Raw genomic sequence first — 22,427 nt, forward strand, 5'->3', positions numbered from 1 at the left:
AAAGGGAGTGCATGCAGTGCATATTATCATTGGTAATCCAGGAATGGATTACATTTGCTGTCACAGCCACAAGTTTGCACTTTTTCATCTAAGACTTAAGAATTGTTTTCACATGTACAACCCCGAATCACATCCTACGTGTCTCAAATGTTGCTCTATTGCACAGATTAACGTAAGGGTCCCACGAAGCGCCAACTTGCTCGCATTTTGTTTCGGGCTGAAGCTGAATCCAGATAATTGCAGGTTTTGTTAGTCCTCAAAGGTTAGCGGGTTGTGTCTAGATATGGACCCTTGGTCGGGGGAATGGAAAGAGACGGAGAGGGCGTGTTACAGTGCTGTAAAATATATTAAAAGCTTTATATGGCCTCCTGAAAGCTCAACATAGAATTTAGGATGATAAAATACACATTACCTGAACCTCTGCAACACCCAATCCCAGTACAAACAGAGGAGGACCCAGTATCATTAAATTACTCTTGGATCTCTCATCGGCAGTGTGGGCCAGGATCAAGCCTTTCCTCTGACAGAGGTACCGCGAGAGGCAGGAGAAATCATCCACAATGCAATAGAACGAAAATGAATAAGCTATATCAGCTAAATACCACTAAAGTCATGAAAGAAATGTCAAGAAATAACTAGCCAGCAAAAATAGTCTAATTCAGATTAAAAAAACTCTGTTAAAATTGTAAAAAAAGAAAAGCTTGTTCTAATAAACCTCAAATTGGACAGTGTAGCAGTCGCACAATACGTACTTAAATATAGTTCACGAGGGCAGTGTCCATTCAAACTGAGGCGAGTCCAGCATCAGGACCAACTTCTTTGGCGCGGGTCCTAACCCTGAGGCCAGGTAAGCAACCTTTTGCTGCGAGCACCGCTGGGGGTAAAACGGGAGGTGCAGTCCATTGGGTGGAGACTTTGGTTGTCAATATTTTGGCCACATTATTTTTGTAGGATGATATTTCTGTTCCTGATAGTCTAACATAAACCCCCATCATTTATGTTTTTCTTAGATTCTTCTAGTCAATGACAACGTCTTTGCACAATACGTTTTTGTTGGGCCAAGATACACCCTATAGCACATACCGTGCTTTGTGGCGCCAGGTCTAACCTTTTATTAGCTCTTAAGTTGGTCTTCCCAAGAGAACCCCTGGGCTGGGTCCTACTGTCTCTCATGGTGCAAGGAGGCTGGGCGTCATACTGACAGATTCTGCTTTTGGTCTAACAGCCAGATAGTTGCAGGTTTCCAAAGATTTAAGACATTTAAAACCTAGAAGGGACTTTATTAAGCAAGACAACTCTTCAGTTTTGCAGGGGGGCCTAAACATTTTCAAAGTTGACAAGCTTATAATTTTCCCAAAAAATCCCTTCTCATGAGTGGTAGGAATTTCAGTCAACTACATTTTCCAGTTACAAATTTTCCTGGCTGGGATTCTCTCTCCTTTTGCAACAGTGCGACTTTAGAGAGCCTTAAATTTTTACCAGGCCTCATTCTACACATCTTGCTTTTCCAAATATCCTAAAATCAACCTTCTTGAGTAAGTTCTGTGTGGCTTTTTTGTTCTCAAAGTTGATTTACCTCAATGGATTTCACTGATTACCTCTAAAACAACAACTCCTAGTGCAGCATCTGAGTCATACAGCAGGCTGCTCACTTCTGGAAAAGCTTTTAGAAATATTTTTCACAAATCCCACACTATTCTGCAGATTTTATTAGTTAGTCTTGGCTATTACTTTGATATTCAAAGGCACCAGTTTAAATCGAATACATCATTTTTTTTTAGCATGGTCGTTGGCTTCATGCTTAGTGTGTGCTGTGGATTCATGGAAGAGTGGCACATTCTTACACATAGACAAAGTTATAAAGCTATTCATTGCACAACATTTGCAAGTAACAGTGTTACTTGCAACACAGTGGCGGTGCGTCCATTGGGGCGTTGGGGCGTTGCCGCCCTAATGCCACATGGCCACAACATGACCACATTCTTCCTCATAAACACACTGACTCAGACTTCACGGTCCTGACTCGAAATCGGCCGGGCAACGCCGAGTCACGTCAGTCAGGCCGCTAAAGGGGGTGGGGCAGCAGTGCAGGGTTGGGTTTGTTTGACTGACAGCAGGCAGCTTTAGGCCCAGTGCGCATGTTTGGGTTTGGGCTGGTCATTTTTCTGACCAGCCCGAACATGCGCACTAATACTAGCCTGCTGCTGGCCAGTGGCCGCGGCCCCCGGTCTCCTATGGGCGGGGACAAGCCAATCCTGGCGCAGCTGGAGCAGCGTCTGGATTAGCTAAGAGGGGTTGCCACCAACACTGGTTGGCCAGAACATACATCTGCTGATATTCAAGGTATTTCACGTAAGCCATTTTAGGTTGCCTGTTGTAGTGGCTCGGTCTAGTGTTTAGTTGTTTCTAGTTCTCAAGCTCTTGCCAGCTTTGTGTCATCAGGTTTGTAGTAGGTCATGTCTCGTGCCCTGAGTCACACATTGCCCTCATGCTGCTCCCTTATGTGTTCTGGGACATGTGGTCTCATGCCCAGGGCTGGGGGTTACGGTTAGAGGGGGCAGAGGCAAGAGAAGAAGTTGGTATTTGTATTGACAGCTGATTGGGCTGTTATGAGGCTTTTTGTTTGTAAATAAATAGTTCTCACACATATGATGCATTGGATCCTTTTCCATCTCATCAATAGACATCTTTGGGGTTTCTTATGCCTTCAACTACCAGAATGAACACATGTTGTTTGTAGTTACATAGGAGAAGCTGCTGGAGTCAACTCAAGCATACAAACAAAGTACTCATTCGAGTATGCTTCCTGTCCGGACTGGGCAAAGACAGACACTGATTCACCAGTTACCACAGAGGAAATGCTTAGACTCGTTACTATGAGGAAAACAAAAAGATGATAGGTGCATTGCTTAAATAATCTCATAGTATGAGGCGTGCCTCAATGACGAAAGCCCTTGACTCCCTTCACTGGCTGACAGTGGGAAAAAATAATTCTTTCTAAGGCCATGTGTTTCTGCCACTGGAGCTTAAAGGGGAATGGCCCCAATTATCTGCGTGAAATTCTAACCCCTTACAATCCTAGTCAACAGCTTAGATCGATTCAAGCTCACCTGCTCAAAATATCGAAGATAATAAGGGCTAGGATGGGAGCACGCTCATTTGGCTACCCGGCAGCCAAGAATTGGAACACACTCCCACCTCTGCTACGAGCAGAGAAATCGGAATCTACCTTTCGAAGAGGTCTGAAAACCTGGCTCTATCATATATAGTCAGTTTTTCTCCCGCTGCTCCAGCTGAAACTGTTTCTTAGCGCGGTGTAGCCAGGTGCTCTATAAATGTCTTATTATTATTATTATTATTATTATTATTATTATTATTATTATTATTATTATTATTATTATTCTTGGTACTCCTTTTTGGGAACCAGAGTGAGGAGGGGCCTGATGATGAAGCATGACACTTTGTTGGGTGAGGGCGACCATCATTTTTAGGTAACACCCTGAATAAGGGTATAGTGAGAACAGTAGTGCATATACCTTTATACGGCGTGCTTTCTCAATGTACGGAGGACCAGGTTCTCTCTGGGCTGCTGTCACTGTACCTTCTATCACTGGCGTCTGTAGAGCGAGGCCAGATGGGACCTGAGCTCTGTTTGTCATGGCCCCTCCTAGACCCCACCACCACAGTCGCTGAACGTGACAGGCGATGACACAGAAAATAAAACAGACACTGCACCTTGCCACACAAATTGAATTCCACAAATTTTTATTGCAATGCAGTGTTGTTTGCTTAAAATGTTCAGATATGACTATGTAGGTAAGTGTGTATAACTTGATCTAAATATACATGAACATTGACCAATAAGGACGTGAGCTGCATAATTTAGCCTCTATTGTCCAATTGTCTGTTTTAACCATACCTACACCACCCCGATAATAAAGGCAGTTTTTTTATGGGTCAGCGTATGTTTTTTTTTAGCTACCTGGATCCCCCATCCCCCGGATCATCCGTGAACAGTCTCTCAACCTATGATGAGGGCCTCCGGCCACTACATTATTCGTTTTTTTGTAAATACCAGGTACAGGGATGAGAATCATCCAGAATTGGGTAAATTACTCACTGATGAGGATGTCCGATTCCCTTATTTGAAAGCCAGATAAAGGGGCATGTTTGTTTTTTGTGTGTTTTACACATGAACATAGACAAACATTTTATGTAAACACACACACATATATATATTAAAATTCATATAACCTCAAGTATCTCCATACACAGTCTTCTCACCTCACTCGCCACTCTACATTAACTATAACTCATTTCTGTACCATGTTCTATGTTCTGCCACATTATATAATTTCAGATGTCATAAGTGTTGTTATTAATGCAATAATTTCATATGCTCTTCTGTAATATGAAAGGGTATTGGTAGTGCATGGATAAGGGGCGAGTTATCGACAATGCAGTGTGGCGAGTGAGGTGAGAAGACTGTACGGAGGTGCGCGAGTTATGTGAAATTTAACGTGGTGCATAATTATAAATGTGAATTATGAGGATAACTTATATTTATTTAAAACTGGTGCCTAAAGGATAAATTAAAAACATACCTATAACTTTAAAATGTCTAATGTTTGTGTAGTTTAAGTTGGATTTGTATAGCAAACATAAATAAAGTTGACTAAGTATAACTGATCTTTAACCTTTGCTTTTTCTGGGGGACTATATATATATATATATATAAGCCGACGAGTGGGGGGCAAGGAGAATCCAGAAATATATATATATATATGTATATATATATATATATATGAATATGATGCATAATTGTAACACTGTATCAATTGACAAAAATTGGGTTTTTTTCAGTTTTTTGTTTAGATTTTATGTACATAAACTAATAGTACCATAATGCAGCTGAAATGGTAGGATTTCCGCAATCACATATAATTATTTTTAACTATGAGATCGGTGATCAGCTCGCTAAGAGGATCAAGGCGGTTAATCCTGATGTCGAAATAGTAACATTGTGACAATTCACAAAATGATTCAGAAAATTGATTTTGTTTTGCTTATGAATTATTTGTTTACAAATTACTAGCACCACAATGCAACATATTTTAACTGGCTGGGGGTGGTGTAAAAGTGAAAACTGATGAGCTGTGATCAAGACTATTGAGTCGAAACGCTTTGGATGACATGTTACTTTACCCTGTAAAACATCATTTCTTGGTGTTAGACTATATATACTTATTTATATCCCACAAAAAGTCCAAAATAAATGTGTGTTTGTGTGTGTGCGCGCGCGTGTCCCCAAAGTCAAATAAATCCACGGTACTCCTCACGGTGTAGAAAAATGTATTGTCATGATGTCAAGGATGTAAATATATATATATATATATATATATATATATATATATATATATATATATATATATATATATATATATTATTATTATTTTTTATATATATATATATATATATTTTTTTTTATTTTATATATATATATATATATATATATATATATATATATATATATATATTACCTACTGGCAGTCGCCAGTAGGTATATATAGTTAGGATTTTTTCTCTATGGGATTTTTGAAAATTCTATGTCTAATAACTTTGGCGTTTGTGGACGGAATAGGCTGAAATTTTCAGGAAAATGGCACATTTTGTTTCTGAGCAGCCCCTGAAAATTTTGGGGGGGTTCGTCAAGGGGGGGCCGAGAAAAAAGGGGGGTCCCAAAACGCGTTTTTCCCATGTTAATTTCCATAGGGCGGTTGGCCTCACTTTTAGCCCGAACGGCTGAATGGATTTGCACGAAACTTGGCAAAATTGTAGGGACTGGTAGCCCGATGTGCCTTTTGTAGGTCTCAATATATGTGCTCCAGTGGATTTTGAGAAATTAACGTTTAAAAAAAGATATATATCTGTAACAGCGGACTGGGCAGCGGCCCAGGACGCGTACTTTTCGCGCAACGGAGCTTTGTGAAGCGAAGCTGATTGGTTCTCAGGCGTCTGTCAACATTCCAAACAGTCCGTAGCGGCCGCCATCTTGTCTCTCGGTAGGATCGAGAGACAAGAGGAGGTCAAAACAAAGGGGGAAATAACTATAAGGGGGCATAGTAGATCCTCGCTGACCCCCTAGGTTTGATGTGGAGGTTTTAAAAGGGCCCCGCGGGGCAAAAAAAAAAAATAATAATAATAATCGAACGGCTGAATGGATTTGCACGAAACTTGGCAAAATATTAGGGACTGGTAGCCCGATGTGCCTTTGCTAGGTCTCAATATATGTGCTCCAGTGGATTTTGAGAAATTAACGTTCAAAAAAAGATATATATCTGTAACAGCGCTCCGCTTCGCGTAACGGAGGTTTGCGAAGCTGATTGGTCATTCTGTCACTGGGCTATAGTTGGGCTACATCTGGCTGATATTTGGGCTACATTTGTTTTTTTGTGTGTCTGGCGGCCATCTTTGGGCTACATTGGGCTACATTGGGCTTCATTGGGCTACATTCGGCTAATTAGCAAATAGCTCATCGCAAACTAGGAATGGTAAAGAATCGCTATTTATTCCTTAAAGTTCGCTATTTAGGAAATGCAAAAAACTTTGATGATACATATGGCGGTTCATCTCTAACAAGATAAGAAGCATAGGGATACATTTATGATGACTGGCGCATCACCAGGGATGTGTTAGTCATTCTGTGCCGCTGTTCCGTCACCTATGGTGTGCTGCATTTACAATGCGGCGCATCATGGGGCAAAAACAGCACAGATGCGTGATGTATCTGTGCCGTAAAGGTGGCGCATTGCTGGAGTTGTATCGCAAGTGTGATGAAGCTCCAGCAAGGGTCGGGGGTGCCCCTGTCGCAGGGTTTCTGTTCTCACACAGAACTGTGGACAGAGGATTGGAACCTCGGCGAATGCATTGCTGGAGTTGTATCGCAAGTGTGATGAAGCTCCAGCAAGGGTCGGGGGTGCCCCTGTCGCAGGGTTTCTGTTCTCACACAGAACTGTGGACAGAGGATTGGAACCTCGGCGAATTAGGGTGTCCCAAAACTCACGTTAGTAATCAAAAACTCCTTAGCAAGCTAGGTACAGTGTCACATTGGATATAACAAACTCTCAATGTTTAGACAATCCAGAATATGAACTTATAGTACCTCAGGATACGTGGAACTCATGAACAGTCGGTCGTTATAGATTTCTTAGAAACCAGAACATGGAGTTAAGAAGAACAGATGTGTATTTGAAATGTTTATTTACTAATGCCGTCTTCTCAGGCGTAGTACCTTAGATAATAAAAGTACACATATTATCAGTAGCAAAATTACCAGCATAGTTACTAGTACATAAAAAGTGAATGGTGATAGTATGTTAACATGCTGTAAATGAATAAGAGTTAGCAACACTTATAAGCAGCCGCGGGCCGTGGAGGGAGTTACGGTGAGGCAGGGAGGCGGGGAGGGGGAGAAGCAGGGTGGAGAATACAAGTACACATATTATCAGTAGCAAAATTACCAGCATAGTTACTAGTACATAAAAAGCGAATGGTGACAGTATGTTAACATGCTGTAAATGAATAAGAGTTAGCAACACTTATAAGCAGCCGCGGGCCGTGGAGGGAGTTACGGTGGGGCAGGGAGGCGGGGAGGGGGAGGGGCAAGGTAGAGAGGGCTCCACCCTGCTTCTCCCCCTCCCCGCCTCCCTGCCCCATCGTAACCCCTCCACGGCCCGCGGCTGCTTATATCTCACCCTCCCTAATACACATATTATATTATTTGCTAAGAAGGTCTCTTTGTGTTGGTTTAGGGCGTGCCCATACTTTAGTGTCTTAGATTTGAAGGAATCACATCAGCATACACCAGCTCTCTCTTCATGTGAACCGCATCAACTGTTGTGTATGTGTGTTCGGCAAAGCAATATAAAACCCGCCTCATGCCCAGAATTGGCAGAAGTTGCACTTATGTTATGAGTATGAAGTCGTGGAGATCAGACCTCATAACAATTCTGTATCGTGTTGTTCTTGAAACTTTAGCACTCGCTGTACAGATATAGTTTAACAAGTAAAGCAGATAGTAGACCAATAACATATTATTCTCATGTAAACCACGATGAACTACTAGGTGGAAAGCTAAAGCAACAACTAAGTGTCTTGTGCAGAAGTTGCAAAAAAGGAAAAATGGCGTTTAAACCGGTAATGAGCCCATGCTAACTTAACACGGTGTAAAGATATCCAGGACCTAGATGACACCTCCCCATGATCCGGAAACGAACTGAATAAGATAATAGAAGTGCCATCTCATGAGAGCAGATTGCAAGTTTATATGTGGACGGTCCGCAAGGTAAAGCATTAAAAACTAGGAAAATGTAATGCTAAAGAAAAATAAAACAGCCAAGTACTTTATCGAGTCTTAAGCCAATAGGCAAGGTAAATAATAAAAACTTGACAAATAAGTCAATGAATTGTCAATGAAATGCTAGTACTCAGCATATCAAACATGAAAAAGGTCTATGACATAACTGTGTATGCAAAATAAGCTGCAACAGCCTCCAATAGGAAGTCACCGTCTTCATCCGAAAACAGTTCAGCCATCCAATTTAAAAGCGGAAAAGAACATACGTGCTCTCCCAGCACCGGATCCTCTATCACCATCAGAGGACAGCTCGGTGGGTTTTCAAGAAAGCTCTGTTCCAAGAAAGACTGTGCTGCCGCCAGTAAATTCCAGGGACCAAGTAGTCCATGCATCAATGCCACAGCCATAATCCTTTCGCCAGGACAAACCAACTCGTGAGTAATGATAGGAGTCATCAGCTGATTAAAGTCGACGTCAGGAGAAACCGGTCCGCAGAGACACAAATCAATGGCCCAATCGAAATCACAGGTCAGGCAGTGAAATACAGGCTGGACACAGGTGAAGTAGGAGAATCGAAAAGATAATCCATATGCCGTGCTTAATATCGCCAACGGCATTGTGCCATAATATTCTAGCATGCAATTGCGGAACAGTGTCAGCAGCTGCAGGGTGGGAGGTTGCATAGGAGGGACATCCATATTTAAAAATGTAAAAAAGCACAAGAGCGTCCGCTGGTAATGCAAGTAAAAATGCCAATCCACGAACCAGAGTGGAGAAAATGGAATGAAAGGAAGCAGGGATGACTCCAAAGATTTTCTCAAATGAAGTCACGAGACCACTGGTAACAACTTTAAAAAAGTGCGCCAGGGACTTTGTGGAGGATGCGTTAAAGATAGTCGGAAACATGTTGCTGAAATTGAAAGGCAAATCTTAATTGAAAAGGGTGTGCACCTCTGTACGGGTGTTCGCTATGTGAAGTACGAAAGTTTCACGGGCCGAACTCAAGGCCACCTCTCTCTGAGACAAAAGAGCTCTTATTCTTGCCATGCCGTTGAAACGTGTCCCAAGGTTGGTATTTGTGGCCAGATTGAAAACTCCCTATGTTCATGTGTGGGAGGAAATAGAACATTTCTGCAGCAAATAACCCGTTCACTTACTGTTACGATAAAAGGAATACTTTTAATTAACTCAGAACAATCTTCATTATTGAGCATCAAATAACTACCATTTTCCAACAACTTGAACGTGGGGATGATAGCAGGAACTGGCGTGCCTTGCAACACGCAAGCCATATTTGGTCGGTGTTTGTTGCATGAACCGTGTAACTGTATGTGCCTACACATTAGTGAATGATCTGGCGTCTCAGTGCATTCCTCTCCATTCAGATAAACTTCTTGATCATCTTTGAAACATCTGTATGTGTATGGAAGCGACCAGACCTCATGAAGAAAAGCACTACCTAAAGGTTCATAACGACCTATTGGTATATATTTCATACAATTTGAAAACTTATATAAAGCAAAAGGCAGCGTTATTAAACCGTGGATAAGGCATGTTGCCAAAAAACCCGCAATCCTCTGCTGATGATGTCACTGAGCATGTCATGAATGATGTAATATGTGACATCATCAGCAGTGGATTACGGGTAATAGTATCTCTAGTTTACTCCCCTATAGCTGTCTTTCTTTTAACATAAGTGTCTGTTTCCTTCCCTTATACTTACTGTTTTTGGTTCGCTTCCGGTTCGCGTACCGGCGAGCGAACTGGGAAGCGAACTAAGAGAAATAGAGGTTGGCACAGTTCCAAATATTGTACCAATTTTTTAATAACGGGGAGGTAGTTCTGAAAAGAACTTTTTTTTTTATTTTTCTGAACATTTTTTTACTGTTTTTGAATTTTTCGGAACAGTTTTATATTTTTTTGGGTTTTTCTTGGAGGGGGCAATGAAAACGATTCATTGTAAAGGGCTCAACAGGAGCAACAAAACAAAAAAAAGAAGTATTTATTATTTTGGGCGTTTCGTACAAACTTGCATATGATAGTCAATAGCTCTGTTGATCAGAGTGATGCTTTTTTCTCCGTAGGAAATGAATCCATCGCAAAATACGCAGATGTGTTTTACATCACCAAATCTCATTTGTATATTTGGCACCATCTCCCTGCCCTCTGGTCCCGTTACTTCCGGTACAACAGATCTTCTGGCCATAATAGGGAGATTATCTAGGTCGTTCCGAAACTGTGCAGCACTTTAGTTGTTAGGATGCCACCTAGTCATATGGCGATGCATTGTGTAGTTTCCGAAACTGTATTTTTTGTCGGTCCCTCTGGACAGTCTATCTTGACATATAAGGCAAGTTACGTATCTTGCATTTACTTTTTTCTGACCTTTGGGAATTTTAAAAAATTGCCAAATGAAGTTTTCTTTCCGGTGAGACGTCCTGGGCTGCTCAGGCAAAAACTGCCTCTCTTCGTGCTCGTCCTCCTGTTCCTCTTCTTCTTCTTCTTGTTGAATTATAACTTGAGCAGGTGGTCCACTCTTCCTTGGATGTGGTGGAGGTGGTGGGGAAGCACCAGCTGAAGCTACTAAAGAAGCCATTGCTCAGTGATCACAAAGGGTCTTTCTCTCACAATGATGAAAGTCAGAGTGAGGAAAGAAGGAGGGATTTTCATCATTTGGGAAAAACAAGAGTTCTCAACCAATCAAAAGTGTTCATTTTAGATTATATGACCTAGTCTTACATCATTAGGAAACCAAAAGTGAAATGAACCAATGAAAAGTGTTATTACCAAGTCACATGACTTGCTGTGTTTACGTTAAGCGCTTTGCAGGGCCTCCCGGTTTGCTTCCAGAAACCTGCGCTTTGCGACTCGCTTCGCGTACCAGTTCGCTAACGTAGTACGTCATATGACGTATCACGCGACAACGTGAAACGTCATGCGGACGGGAGGCGTCACGATGTTGTTTTGTAACGCGGCACTTGCGGTAAAGAAACGTTTACCGGCTCGCGGTCTATTTCGCGGCATCAAGGTCAGCTAACGGGAAGCTTCCCGATTTGCGAAGCGGGAACGAAGAAAAAAAAATATTTTAAAAAAAAATTATTCATAAACATATAAAATATATTTTTGGATTTAAAGAAGAATACATTTTACAGCTACAGATATTAGCTGTTAAAAAACCAATGAAATTCACAGAAAAAACCATAGGTTATGGACCATATATAGTTAGGAATTAGCATTTACAAAACCTTGAAAATTCACTGAAAAAACCATAGGTTATAGACCATATATAGTTAGGAATTAGCATTTACAAAACCTTGAAAATTCACTGAAAAAACCATAGGTTATAGACCATATATAGTTAGGAATTAGCATTTAAAAAACCTTATTTTACTCACACAAAACCATTGAAATTCCATATATAGTTAGTTGCACTAACTATATATCGCGCACCCGCAATCCACTGCTGATCATGTCACATATTACATCATTCATGACATGGTCAGTGACATCACTGATGACATCACTGATGACATCTCAAATGACATCACTGATGACATCACTGATGACATCTCAAATGACATCACTGATGACATCACTGATGACATCTCAAATGACATCACTGATGACATCACTGATGACATCTCATTTGACATTACTGATCACATCACTGATGACATCATTCATGTGATAATACGATAAACCTCTTCAGACTCTAATATAACCTTAGATACACTCAGTGTAAACAGACACTCATAGACTGTCACTCATCCATGGAGTTACTCAGACACTTAGTCAGTCATGCAAAGAATCAATCACACCTCCATTTCCTCAACTATACAGTTATACACACCTTACTTATTCAAACATATACTAAAACATATTTACTCACTTATACAATCCTGGATACAAGTTCACAATGATCCATACAGCCACTCACACATTCACTGGCTCTTATGCACAGTTATTTATATATGGTAACTCTCACATGTACTGTGTTTTACATATGTACTTACTTTGACATGTAGCACTGAGATATCCATTCACTCACCAATACACTCATGCACACAGTCAACCGCCCATACAGCTGTTTCCACATGCACTTTTGAACCCATACATCCAGTCAATCAACTGCTCACACATCTATGCAGAGAGTCATACACCTCCCAGCCACCCACACACACACTCAGTCTCCCATACAAATGCTTGGGCAACCAATCAATAACCCATACAGTTAATCATATAGCTAATGATCAACACATGCAGCAGTTTACAGAACAACAGACATAATGATGCACAAATTAAGACAGTTTAGTCACTAACCCATGCACTCAGTGAGACACATTTAATCAGTCACTCATACAGTCAGCCATGCCCCTACTAAATCCTTCATCAAGACACTTATACATCCATTCATTCTTCAATATGTAAGACATATTTTAACTTTACAGAATTATACAGTCACTGGATGACGTCATCAGTGATCTCATCAGTGATGTCATTTGAGATGTCATCAGTGATGTCATCAGTGATGTCACTGACCATGTCATGAATGATGTAATATGTGACATGATCAGCAGTTGATTGCGGGTGCGCGATATATAGTTAGTGCAACTAACTATATATGGAATTTCAATGGTTTTGTGTGAGTAAAATAAGGTTTTTTAAATGCTAATTCCTAACTATATATGGTCTATAACCTATGGTTTTTTCAGTGAATATATATATATATATATATCAAATGCAGAGAATCTCCCATGTACCAGGAAATACGCGACGACACACCAAGAGTTGCTGTGCTTCAAAAGTTTATTCTGGCAGCAAAAACAAACAACGCGTTTCACCAACAGGCTTGATCACGTTTATATATATATATCCAACAACACAGGACTCCAAATTCCACACGGCCATAGAAAGTTATATCCACTCTGTCTTTATTGCTCGACAACTTGCTGGCAGACCCCCTCCCAGTAAACACATCATAGTAAAACGCCGGACGCGTTTCAGGTTAAGTATCCCTTCATTAGCGGCATGCAATTGTGAAAAAGAGTTGCAGCGCTTTATCGTCAACACCACTTATAAACCATTCACCTACGCCCGATGGGCGCGGCACCATCACTATGGCCTTCTGGGAGGTGTAGTGCTGTAATCAAAAACCACAGTGGGTGCGCTGTCTTTCAATCCTAATAATCTCAAATTGATACCCAAGTGGGTTGATGTGAAATTCTGGCTTGGCGTCAGTCATTGCTCTGTAGTTGCCGAGTAGAGTATAAGCTGGTAACCCCCTGCAAGGCTCCTGCTATCTTTCTTCCAATGTTCAAGCACACATCACGGTGCCCGACTGGACCCGCTGCAGCGGTGGGCCGTTGTGCGTGACCGGAGAGCCGCAAATATCTCCAACAACACAGGACTCCAAATTCGACACGGCCACAGAAAGTTATATCCACTCTGTCGTCATATATATATATATATATATATATATATATATATTCACTGAAAAAAACCATAGGTTATAGACCATATATAGTTAGGAATTAGCATTTAGAAAACCTTATTTTACTCACACAAAACCATTGAAATTCCATATATAGTTAGTTGCACTAACTATATATCGCGCACCCGCAATCCACTGCTGATGATGTCACATATTACATCATTCATGACATGGTCAGTGACATCACTGATGACATCACTGATGACATCTCAAATGACATCACTGATGACATCACTGATGACATCTCAAATGACATCATTGATGACATCATGACACACCAATACCAGTTACTACATACGCACTCACTGATTCCTACGTCTACACACACATTCACTCATTCACCCATACAATCACTCATACATACAGTCACTCATTATTACAACACTATCATATGCACTCATACACCTATGCAGACAGTCACACACTGCCACTCATCCATGGAGTTACTCACACACCAAGTCAGTCCTGTAAAGAATCAATCACACTTCCATTTCTTCATCTATACAGTTAAACACAGAACACCATACTTCAGTGACATCACTGATGACATCACTAATGACATCTGAAATGACATCACTGATGACATCTCAAATGACATCACTGATGACATCATGACACACCAATACCAGTTACTACATACGCACTCACTGATTCGTACGTCTACACACACATTCACTCATTCACCCATACAATTACTCATACATACAGTCAGTTATTATTAGAACACTATCATATGCACTCATACACCTAGTCAGTCCTGTGAAGAATCAATCACACTTCGATTTCCTCATCTATAGTTAAACACAGAACACCATACTTTTCACACATATACTAACACATACTTACTCTCTTATACAATCACTGATACAAGTACACATTGATATGCACAGAGTCACACACCTCCCAGCCAGCCACACACACACTCAGTCTTCCATACATCCACTCATTCTTCAATATGTAAAACGTATTTAAACTTTACAAAAACACACAGACACTAGATGATGTCATCAGTGATGTCATTTGAGATGTCATCAGTGATGTCATCAGTGATGTCACTGACCATGTCATGAATGATGTAATATGTGACATCATCAGCAGTGGATTGCGGGTGCGCGATATATAGTTAGTGCAACTAACTATATATGGAATTTCAATGGTTTTGTGTGAGTAAAATAAGGTTTTCTAAATGCTAATTCCTAACTATATATGGTCTATAACCTATGGTTTTTTCAGTGAATTTTCAAGGTTTTGTAAATGCTAATTCCTAACTATATATGGTCTAGAACCTATGGTTTTTTCTGTGAATTTCATTGGTTTTTTAACAGCTAATATCTGTAGCTGTAAAATGTATTCTTCTTTAAATCCAAAAATATATTTTATATGTTTATGAATAATTTTTTTTTTTAATATTTTTTTTTCTTCGTTCCCGCTTCGCGAATCGGGAAGCTTCCCGTTAGCTGACCTTGATGCCGCGAAATAGACCGCGAGCCGGTAAACGTTTCTTTACCGCAAGTGCCGCGTTAGAAAACAACATCGTGACGCCTCCCGTCCGCATGACGTTTCACGTTGTCGCGTGATACGTCATATGACGTGCTACGTTAGCGAACTGGTACGCGAAGCGAGTCGCAAAGCGCAGGTTTCTGGAAGCAAACCGGGAGGCCCTGCAAAGCGCTTAACGTAAACACAGCAAGTCATGTGACTTGGTAATAACACTTTTCATTGGTTCATTTCACTTTTGGTTTCCTAATGATGTAAGACTAGGTCATATAATCTCAAATGAACACTTTTGATTGGTTGAGAACTCTTGTTTTTCCCAAATGATGAAAATCCCTCCTTCTTTCCTCACTCTGACTTTCATCATTGTGAGAGAAAGACCCTTTGTGATCACTGAGCAATGGCTTCTTTAGTAGCTTCAGCTGGTGCTTCCCCACCACCTCCAACACATCCAAGGAAGAGTGGACCACCTGCTCAAGTTATAATTCAACAAGAAGAGGAAGAAGAGGAACAGGACGACGAGCACGAAGAGAGGCAGTTTTTGCCTGAGCAGCCCAGGACGTCTCACCAGAAAGAAAACTTCATTTGGCAATTTTTTAAAATTCCCAAAGGTCAGAAAAAAGTAAATGCAAGATACGTAACTTGCCTTATATGTCAAGATAGACTGTCCAGAGGAACCGAGAAAAAATACAGTTTCGGAAACTACACAATGCATCGCCATATGACTAGGTGGCATCCTAACAACTACAGTGCTGCACAGTTTCGGAACGACCTAGATAATCTCCCTATTATGGCCAGAAGATCTGTTGTACCGGAAGTAACGGGACCAGAGGGCAGGGAGATGGTGCCAAATATACAAATGAAATTTGGTGAAGTAAAACACATCTGCGTATTTTGCGATGGATTCATTTCCTACGGAGAAAGAAGCATCACTCTGATCAACAGAGCTATTGACTATCATATGCAAGTTTGTACGAAACGCCCAAAATAATAAATACTTCTTTTTTTGTTTTGTTGCTCCTGTTGAGCCCTTTACAATGAATCGTTTTCATTGCCCCCTCCAAGAAAACCCCAAAAAAATATAAAACTGTTCAGAAAAATTCAAAAAAAGTAAAAAAATGTTCCGAAAAATAATAAAAAAAATATAAAACAACAAAAACAATTAAAAAAAAAGTTCTTTTCAGAACTACCTCCCCGTTATTAAAAAATTGGTACAATATTTGGAACTGTGCCAACCTCTATTTCTCTTAGTTCGCTTCCCAGTTCGCTCGCCGGTACGCGAACCGGAAGCAAAACAAAAACAGTAAGTATAAGGGAAGGAAACAGACACTTATGTTAAAAGAAAGACAGCTATAGGGGAGTAAACTAGAGATACTATTACCCGTAATCCACTGCTGATGATGTCACATATTACATCATTCATGACATGCTCAGTGACATCATCAGCAGAGGATTGCGGGTTTTTTGGCAACGTGCCTTATCCACGGTTTAATAACGCTGCCTTTTGCTTTATATAAGTTTTCAAATTGTATGAAATATATACCAATAGGTCGTTATGAACCTTTAGGTAGTGCTTTTCTTCATGAGGTCTGGTCGCTTCCATACACATACAGATGTTTCAAAGATGATCAAGAAGTTTATCTGAATGGAGAGGAATGCACTGAGACGCCAGATCATTCACTAATGTGTAGGCACATACAGTTACACGGTTCATGCAACAAACACCGACCAAATATGGCTTGCGTGTTGCAAGGCACGCCAGTTCCTGCTATCATCCCCACGTTCAAGTTGTTGGAAAATGGTAGTTATTTGATGCTCAATAATGAAGATTGTTCTGAGTTAATTAAAAGTATTCCTTTTATCGTAACAGTAAGTGAACGGGTTATTTGCTGCAGAAATGTTCTATTTCCTCCCACACATGAACATAGGGAGTTTTCAATCTGGCCACAAATACCAACCTTGGGACAGATTTCAACGGCATGGCAAGAATAAGAGCTCTTTTGTCTCAGAGAGAGGTGGCCTTGAGTTCGGCCCGTGAAACTTTCGTGCTTCACATAGCGAACACCCGTACAGAGGTGCAGACCCTTTTCAATTCAGATTTGCCTTTCAATTTCAGCAAGATGGTTCCGACTATCTTTAACGCATCCTCCACAAAGGCCCTGGCGCACTTTTTTAAAGTTGTTACCAGTGGTCTCGTGACTTCATTTGAGAAAATCTTTGGAGTCATCCCTGCTTCCTTTCATTCTATTTTCTCCACTCTGGTTCGTGGATTGGCATTTTTACTTGCATTACCAGCGGACGCTCTTGTGCTTTTTTACATTTTTAAATATGGATGTCCCTCCTATGCAACATCCCACCCTGCAGCTGCTGACACTGTTCCGCAATCGCATGCTAGAATATTATGGCACAATGCCGTTGGCGATATTAAGCACGGCATATGGATTATCTTTTCGATTCTCCTACTTCACCTGTGTCCAGCCTGTATTTCACTGCCTGACCTGTGATTTCGATTGGGCCATTGATTTGTGTCTCTGCGGACCGGTTTCTCCTGACGTCGACTTTAATCAGCTGATGACTCCTATCATTACTCACGAGTTGGTTTGTCCTGGCGAAAGGATTATGGCTGTGGCATTGATGCATGGACTACTTGGTCCCTGGAATTTACTGGCGGCAGCACAGTCTTTCTTGGAACAGAGCTTTCTTGAAAACCCACCGAGCTGTCCTCTGATGGTGATAGAGGATCCGGTGCTGGGAGAGCACGTATGTTCTTTTCCGCTTTTAAATTGGATGGCTGAACTGTTTTCGGATGAAGACGGTGACTTCCTATTGGAGGCTGTTGCAGCTTATTTTGCATACACAGTTATGTCATAGACCTTTTTCATGTTTGATATGCTGAGTACTAGCATTTCATTGACAATTCATTGACTTATTTGTCAAGTTTTTATTATTTACCTTTCCTATTGGCTTAAGACTCGATAAAGTACTTGGCTGTTTTATTTTTCTTTAGCATTAAATTTTCCTAGTTTTTAATGCTTTACCTTGCGGACCGTCCACATATAAACTTGCAATCTGCTCTCATGAGATGGCACTTCTATTATCTTATTCAGTTCGTTTCCGGATCATGGGGAGGTGTCATCTAGGTCCTGGATATCTTTACACCGTGTTAAGTTAGCATGGGCTCATTACCGGTTTAAACGCCATTTTTCCTTTTTTGCAACTTCTGCACACGACACTTAGTTGTTGCTTTAGCTTTCCACCTAGTAGTTCATCGTGGTTTACATGAGAATAATATGTTATTGCTCTACTATCTGCTTTGCTTGTTAAACTATATCTGTACAGCGAGTGCTAAAGTTTCAAGAACAACACGATACAGAATTGTTATGAGGTCTGATCTCCACGACTTCATACTCATAACATAAGTGCAACTTCTGCCAATTCTGGGCATGAGGCGGGTTTTATATTGCTTTGCCGAACACACATACACAACAGTTGATGCGGTTCACATGAAGAGAGAGCTGGTGTATGCTGATGTGATTCCTTCAAATCTAAGACACTAAAGTATGGGCACGCCCTAAACCAACACAAAGAGACCTTCTTAGCAAATAATATAATATGTGTATTAGGGAGGGTGAGATATAAGCAGCCGCGGGCCGTGGAGGGAGTTACGGTGAGGCAGGGAGGCGGGGAGGGGGAGAAGCAGGGTGGAGCCCTCTCTACCTTGCCCCTCCCCCTCCCCGCCTCCCTGCCCCACCGTAACTCCCTCCACGGCCCGCGGCTGCTTATAAGTGTTGCTAACTCTTATTCATTTACAGCATGTTAACATACTGTCACCATTCGCTTTTTATGTACTAGTAACTATGCTGGTAATTTTGCTACTGATAATATGTGTACTTGTATTCTCCACCCTGCTTCTCCCCCTCCCCGCCTCCCTGCCTCACCGTAACTCCCTCCACGGCCCGCGGCTGCTTATAAGTGTTGCTAACTCTTATTCATTTACAGCATGTTAACATACTATCACCATTCGCTTTTTATGTACTAGTAACTATGCTGGTAATTTTGCTACTGATAATATGTGTACTTGTATTATCTAAGATACTACGCCTGAGAAGACGGCATTAGTAAATAAACATTTCAAATACACATGTGTTCTTCTTAACTCCATGTTCTGGTTTCTAAGAAATATATAACGACCGACTGTTCATGAGTTCCACGTATCCTGAGGTACTATAAGTTCATATTCTGGATTGTCTAAACATTGAGAGTTTGTTATATCCAATGTGACACTGTACCTAGCTTACTAAGGAGTTTTTGATTACTAACGTGAGTTTTGGGACACCCTAATTCGCCGAGGTTCCAATCCTCTGTCCACAGTTCTGTGTGAGAACAGAAACCCTGCGACAGGGGCACCCCCGACCCTTGCTGGAGCTTCATCACACTTGCGATACAACTCCAGCAATGCGCCACCTTTACGGCACAGATACATCACGCATCTGTGCTGTTTTTGCCCCATGATGCGCCGCATTGTAAATGCAGCACACCATAGGTGACGGAACAGCGGCACAGAATGACTAACACATCCCTGGTGATGCGCCAGTCATCATAAATGTATCCCTATGCTTCTTATCTTGTTAGAGATGAACCGCCATATGTATCATCAAAGTTTTTTGCATTTCCTAAATAGCGAACTTTAAGGAATAAATAGCGATTCTTTACCATTCCTAGTTTGCGATTAGCTATTTGCTAATTACAAATTACCCATTCATTTCCTTCATTTCCATAGGGCGGTTGGACTCACTTTTAGCTCGAACGGCTGAATGGATTTCCACGAAACTTGGCAAAATTGTAGGGACTGGTAGCCCGATGTGCCTTTGCTATGTCTCAAGATATATGCTCCAGTGGTTTTTACGAAAATTAACTTTGAAAAATATATATTGGGCTACATTGGCCTATATATATGTTGGAGCCCAAATGTAGCCCAATGTAGCCCAATGAAGCCCAATGTAGCCCAATGTAGCCCAAAGATGGCCGCCAGACACACAAAAAAACAAATGTAGCCCAAATATCAGCCAGATGTAGCCCAACTATAGCCCAGTGACAGAATGACCAATCAGCTTCGCAAACCTCCGTTACGCGAAGCGGAGCGCTGTTACAGATATATATCTTTTTTTGAACGTTAATTTCTCAAAATCCACTGGAGCACATATATTGAGACCTAGCAAAGGCACATCGGGCTACCAGTCCCTAATATTTTGCCAAGTTTCGTGCAAATCCATTCAGCCGTTCGATTATTATTATTATTATTTTTTTTTGCCCCGCGGGGCCCTTTTAAAACCTCCACATCAAACCTAGGGGGTCAGCGAGGATCTACTATGCCCCCTTATAGTTATTTCCCCCTTTGTTTTGACCTCCTCTTGTCTCTCGATCCTACCGAGAGAGAAGATGGCGGCCGCTACGGACTTTTTGGAATGTTGACAGACGCCGGAGAACCAATCAGCTTCGCTTCACAAAGCTCCGTTGCGCGAAAAGTACGCGTCCTGGGACGCTGCCAGGTCCGCTGTTACAGATATATATTTTTTTTAAACGTTAATTTCTCAAAATCCACTGGAGCACATATATTGAGACCTACAAAAGGCACATCGGGCTACCAGTCCCTACAATTTTGCCAAGTTTCGTGCAAATCCATTCAGCCGTTCGGGCTAAAAGTGAGGCCAACCGCCCTATGGAAAACTCAATGTTAAAAACACGTTTTGGGACCCCCCTTTTTTCTCGGCCCCCCCTTGACGAACCCCCCCCAAATTTTCAAGGGCTGCTCAGAAACAAAATGTGCCATTTTCCTGAAAATTTCAGCCAATTCCGTCCACAAACGCCAAAGTTATTAGACATAGAATTTTCAAAAATCCCATAGAGAAAAAATCCTAACTATATATACCTACTGGCGACCGCCAGTAGGTAATATATATATATATATATATATTCCAACATAACCCAGTTTAGGAAGATAAATAAATCCACTGGTGTATTATCCAAACTTGTGTGGGAAAAACTGCATCTTTGCCTAGAACCTTAAAACTGGATTCTGGTTGCAAAGACACCAGATTATTCCTGTATAAATCTGATGTTTGATTTCAAGCTCTGATTCTGCTTTCCAGCTTGCGGATCACCCATGATCTCTGACAAGATTGTGGGTGGATTGGACGCCAGTAATGGGCAGTGGCCCTGGCAGATCAGCCTGCATCAAAATGGCATCCATGTGTGCGGGGGCTCACTGATCACAGAAAGATGGGTGTTAACAGCAGCGCACTGCTTTCCCAGGTAAGAATACAATGAAGATGTGGTGGTGCGGCATCCATAGGATGTATCAGGCCAGGGATAAGTGATCTGATTGACTAAAGGGTCTAAAATGATGTGTTCTCTGGTGTGCTTGGCAACTGTTGGAGATAGATGGAACAGATGAAAGTAGTAGGACAGCACTCTTAATATAAATGGTTACCAGAATGAGTAACATCACAGTAATTTATATAGTAAGAGTGGGCCCTATTGTTCCTTCATCCTTTCACCCAAAAAATCTGGATCACGTTAATTGAACCCAAAAGCCAAAGGATTTCACCCAGGCTGATCTCTTCACAGACATACAAAGGTAAAGCTGGGATACCCTGATTGATGGGACTATTCTTCAATTCTGGGACTTATGTTGAAATTTGTACAAAACAAACTGCAAGACAGTATTTAACACTGGATGAAGGAAAACCCCCCCTGTCTTAATGTTGCTAAGACAAATATTATATAGCTATTCTATAGCAGAGGAAAATGCCTTCCTAGTTTCCTATCTCAATGCTAAGACTTGTAACCAATCCCCGCTGCCAACAGCCGAAGGTTGTGTACTGTGAGGGTTTGATCTACAGCGCTGGAAACACCGGGGGAAGGGTGCAGGGCCAAGCCAAAGACTGTGCACCGTTGGGTTGGTGCATTGAAGGTCAGTGTAGGATATTATAAAAAACAAAATTCACTGGAAAAACCTTTAAGGATATGTTGCTTGTTTTGCTCATAACACATTAAGATATGTTTAATAACCTCTGAATTCCCTCT

At 41.2% G+C, this 22,427-nt stretch overlaps 1 protein-coding gene across 1 annotated transcript in view; it reads left to right on the top strand.

Annotated features, from left to right (window-relative positions):
• The window catches only part of LOC144769134 (transmembrane protease serine 9-like), a 103,419-nt gene that overhangs the window by 47,346 nt on the left and 33,646 nt on the right, over positions 1 to 22,427 (top strand). Inside the window, exon 6 of the mRNA XM_078653144.1 lies at positions 21,491 to 21,653. Coding sequence (XP_078509270.1) covers positions 21,491 to 21,653 — 163 coding nt within the window. The remainder of the gene's footprint in view (positions 1 to 21,490; positions 21,654 to 22,427) is intronic.

The sequence above is a fragment of the Lissotriton helveticus genome, chromosome 7 (genome assembly GCF_964261635.1).
Source record: "Lissotriton helveticus chromosome 7, aLisHel1.1, whole genome shotgun sequence".
Taxonomy (NCBI): domain Eukaryota; kingdom Metazoa; phylum Chordata; class Amphibia; order Caudata; family Salamandridae; genus Lissotriton; species Lissotriton helveticus.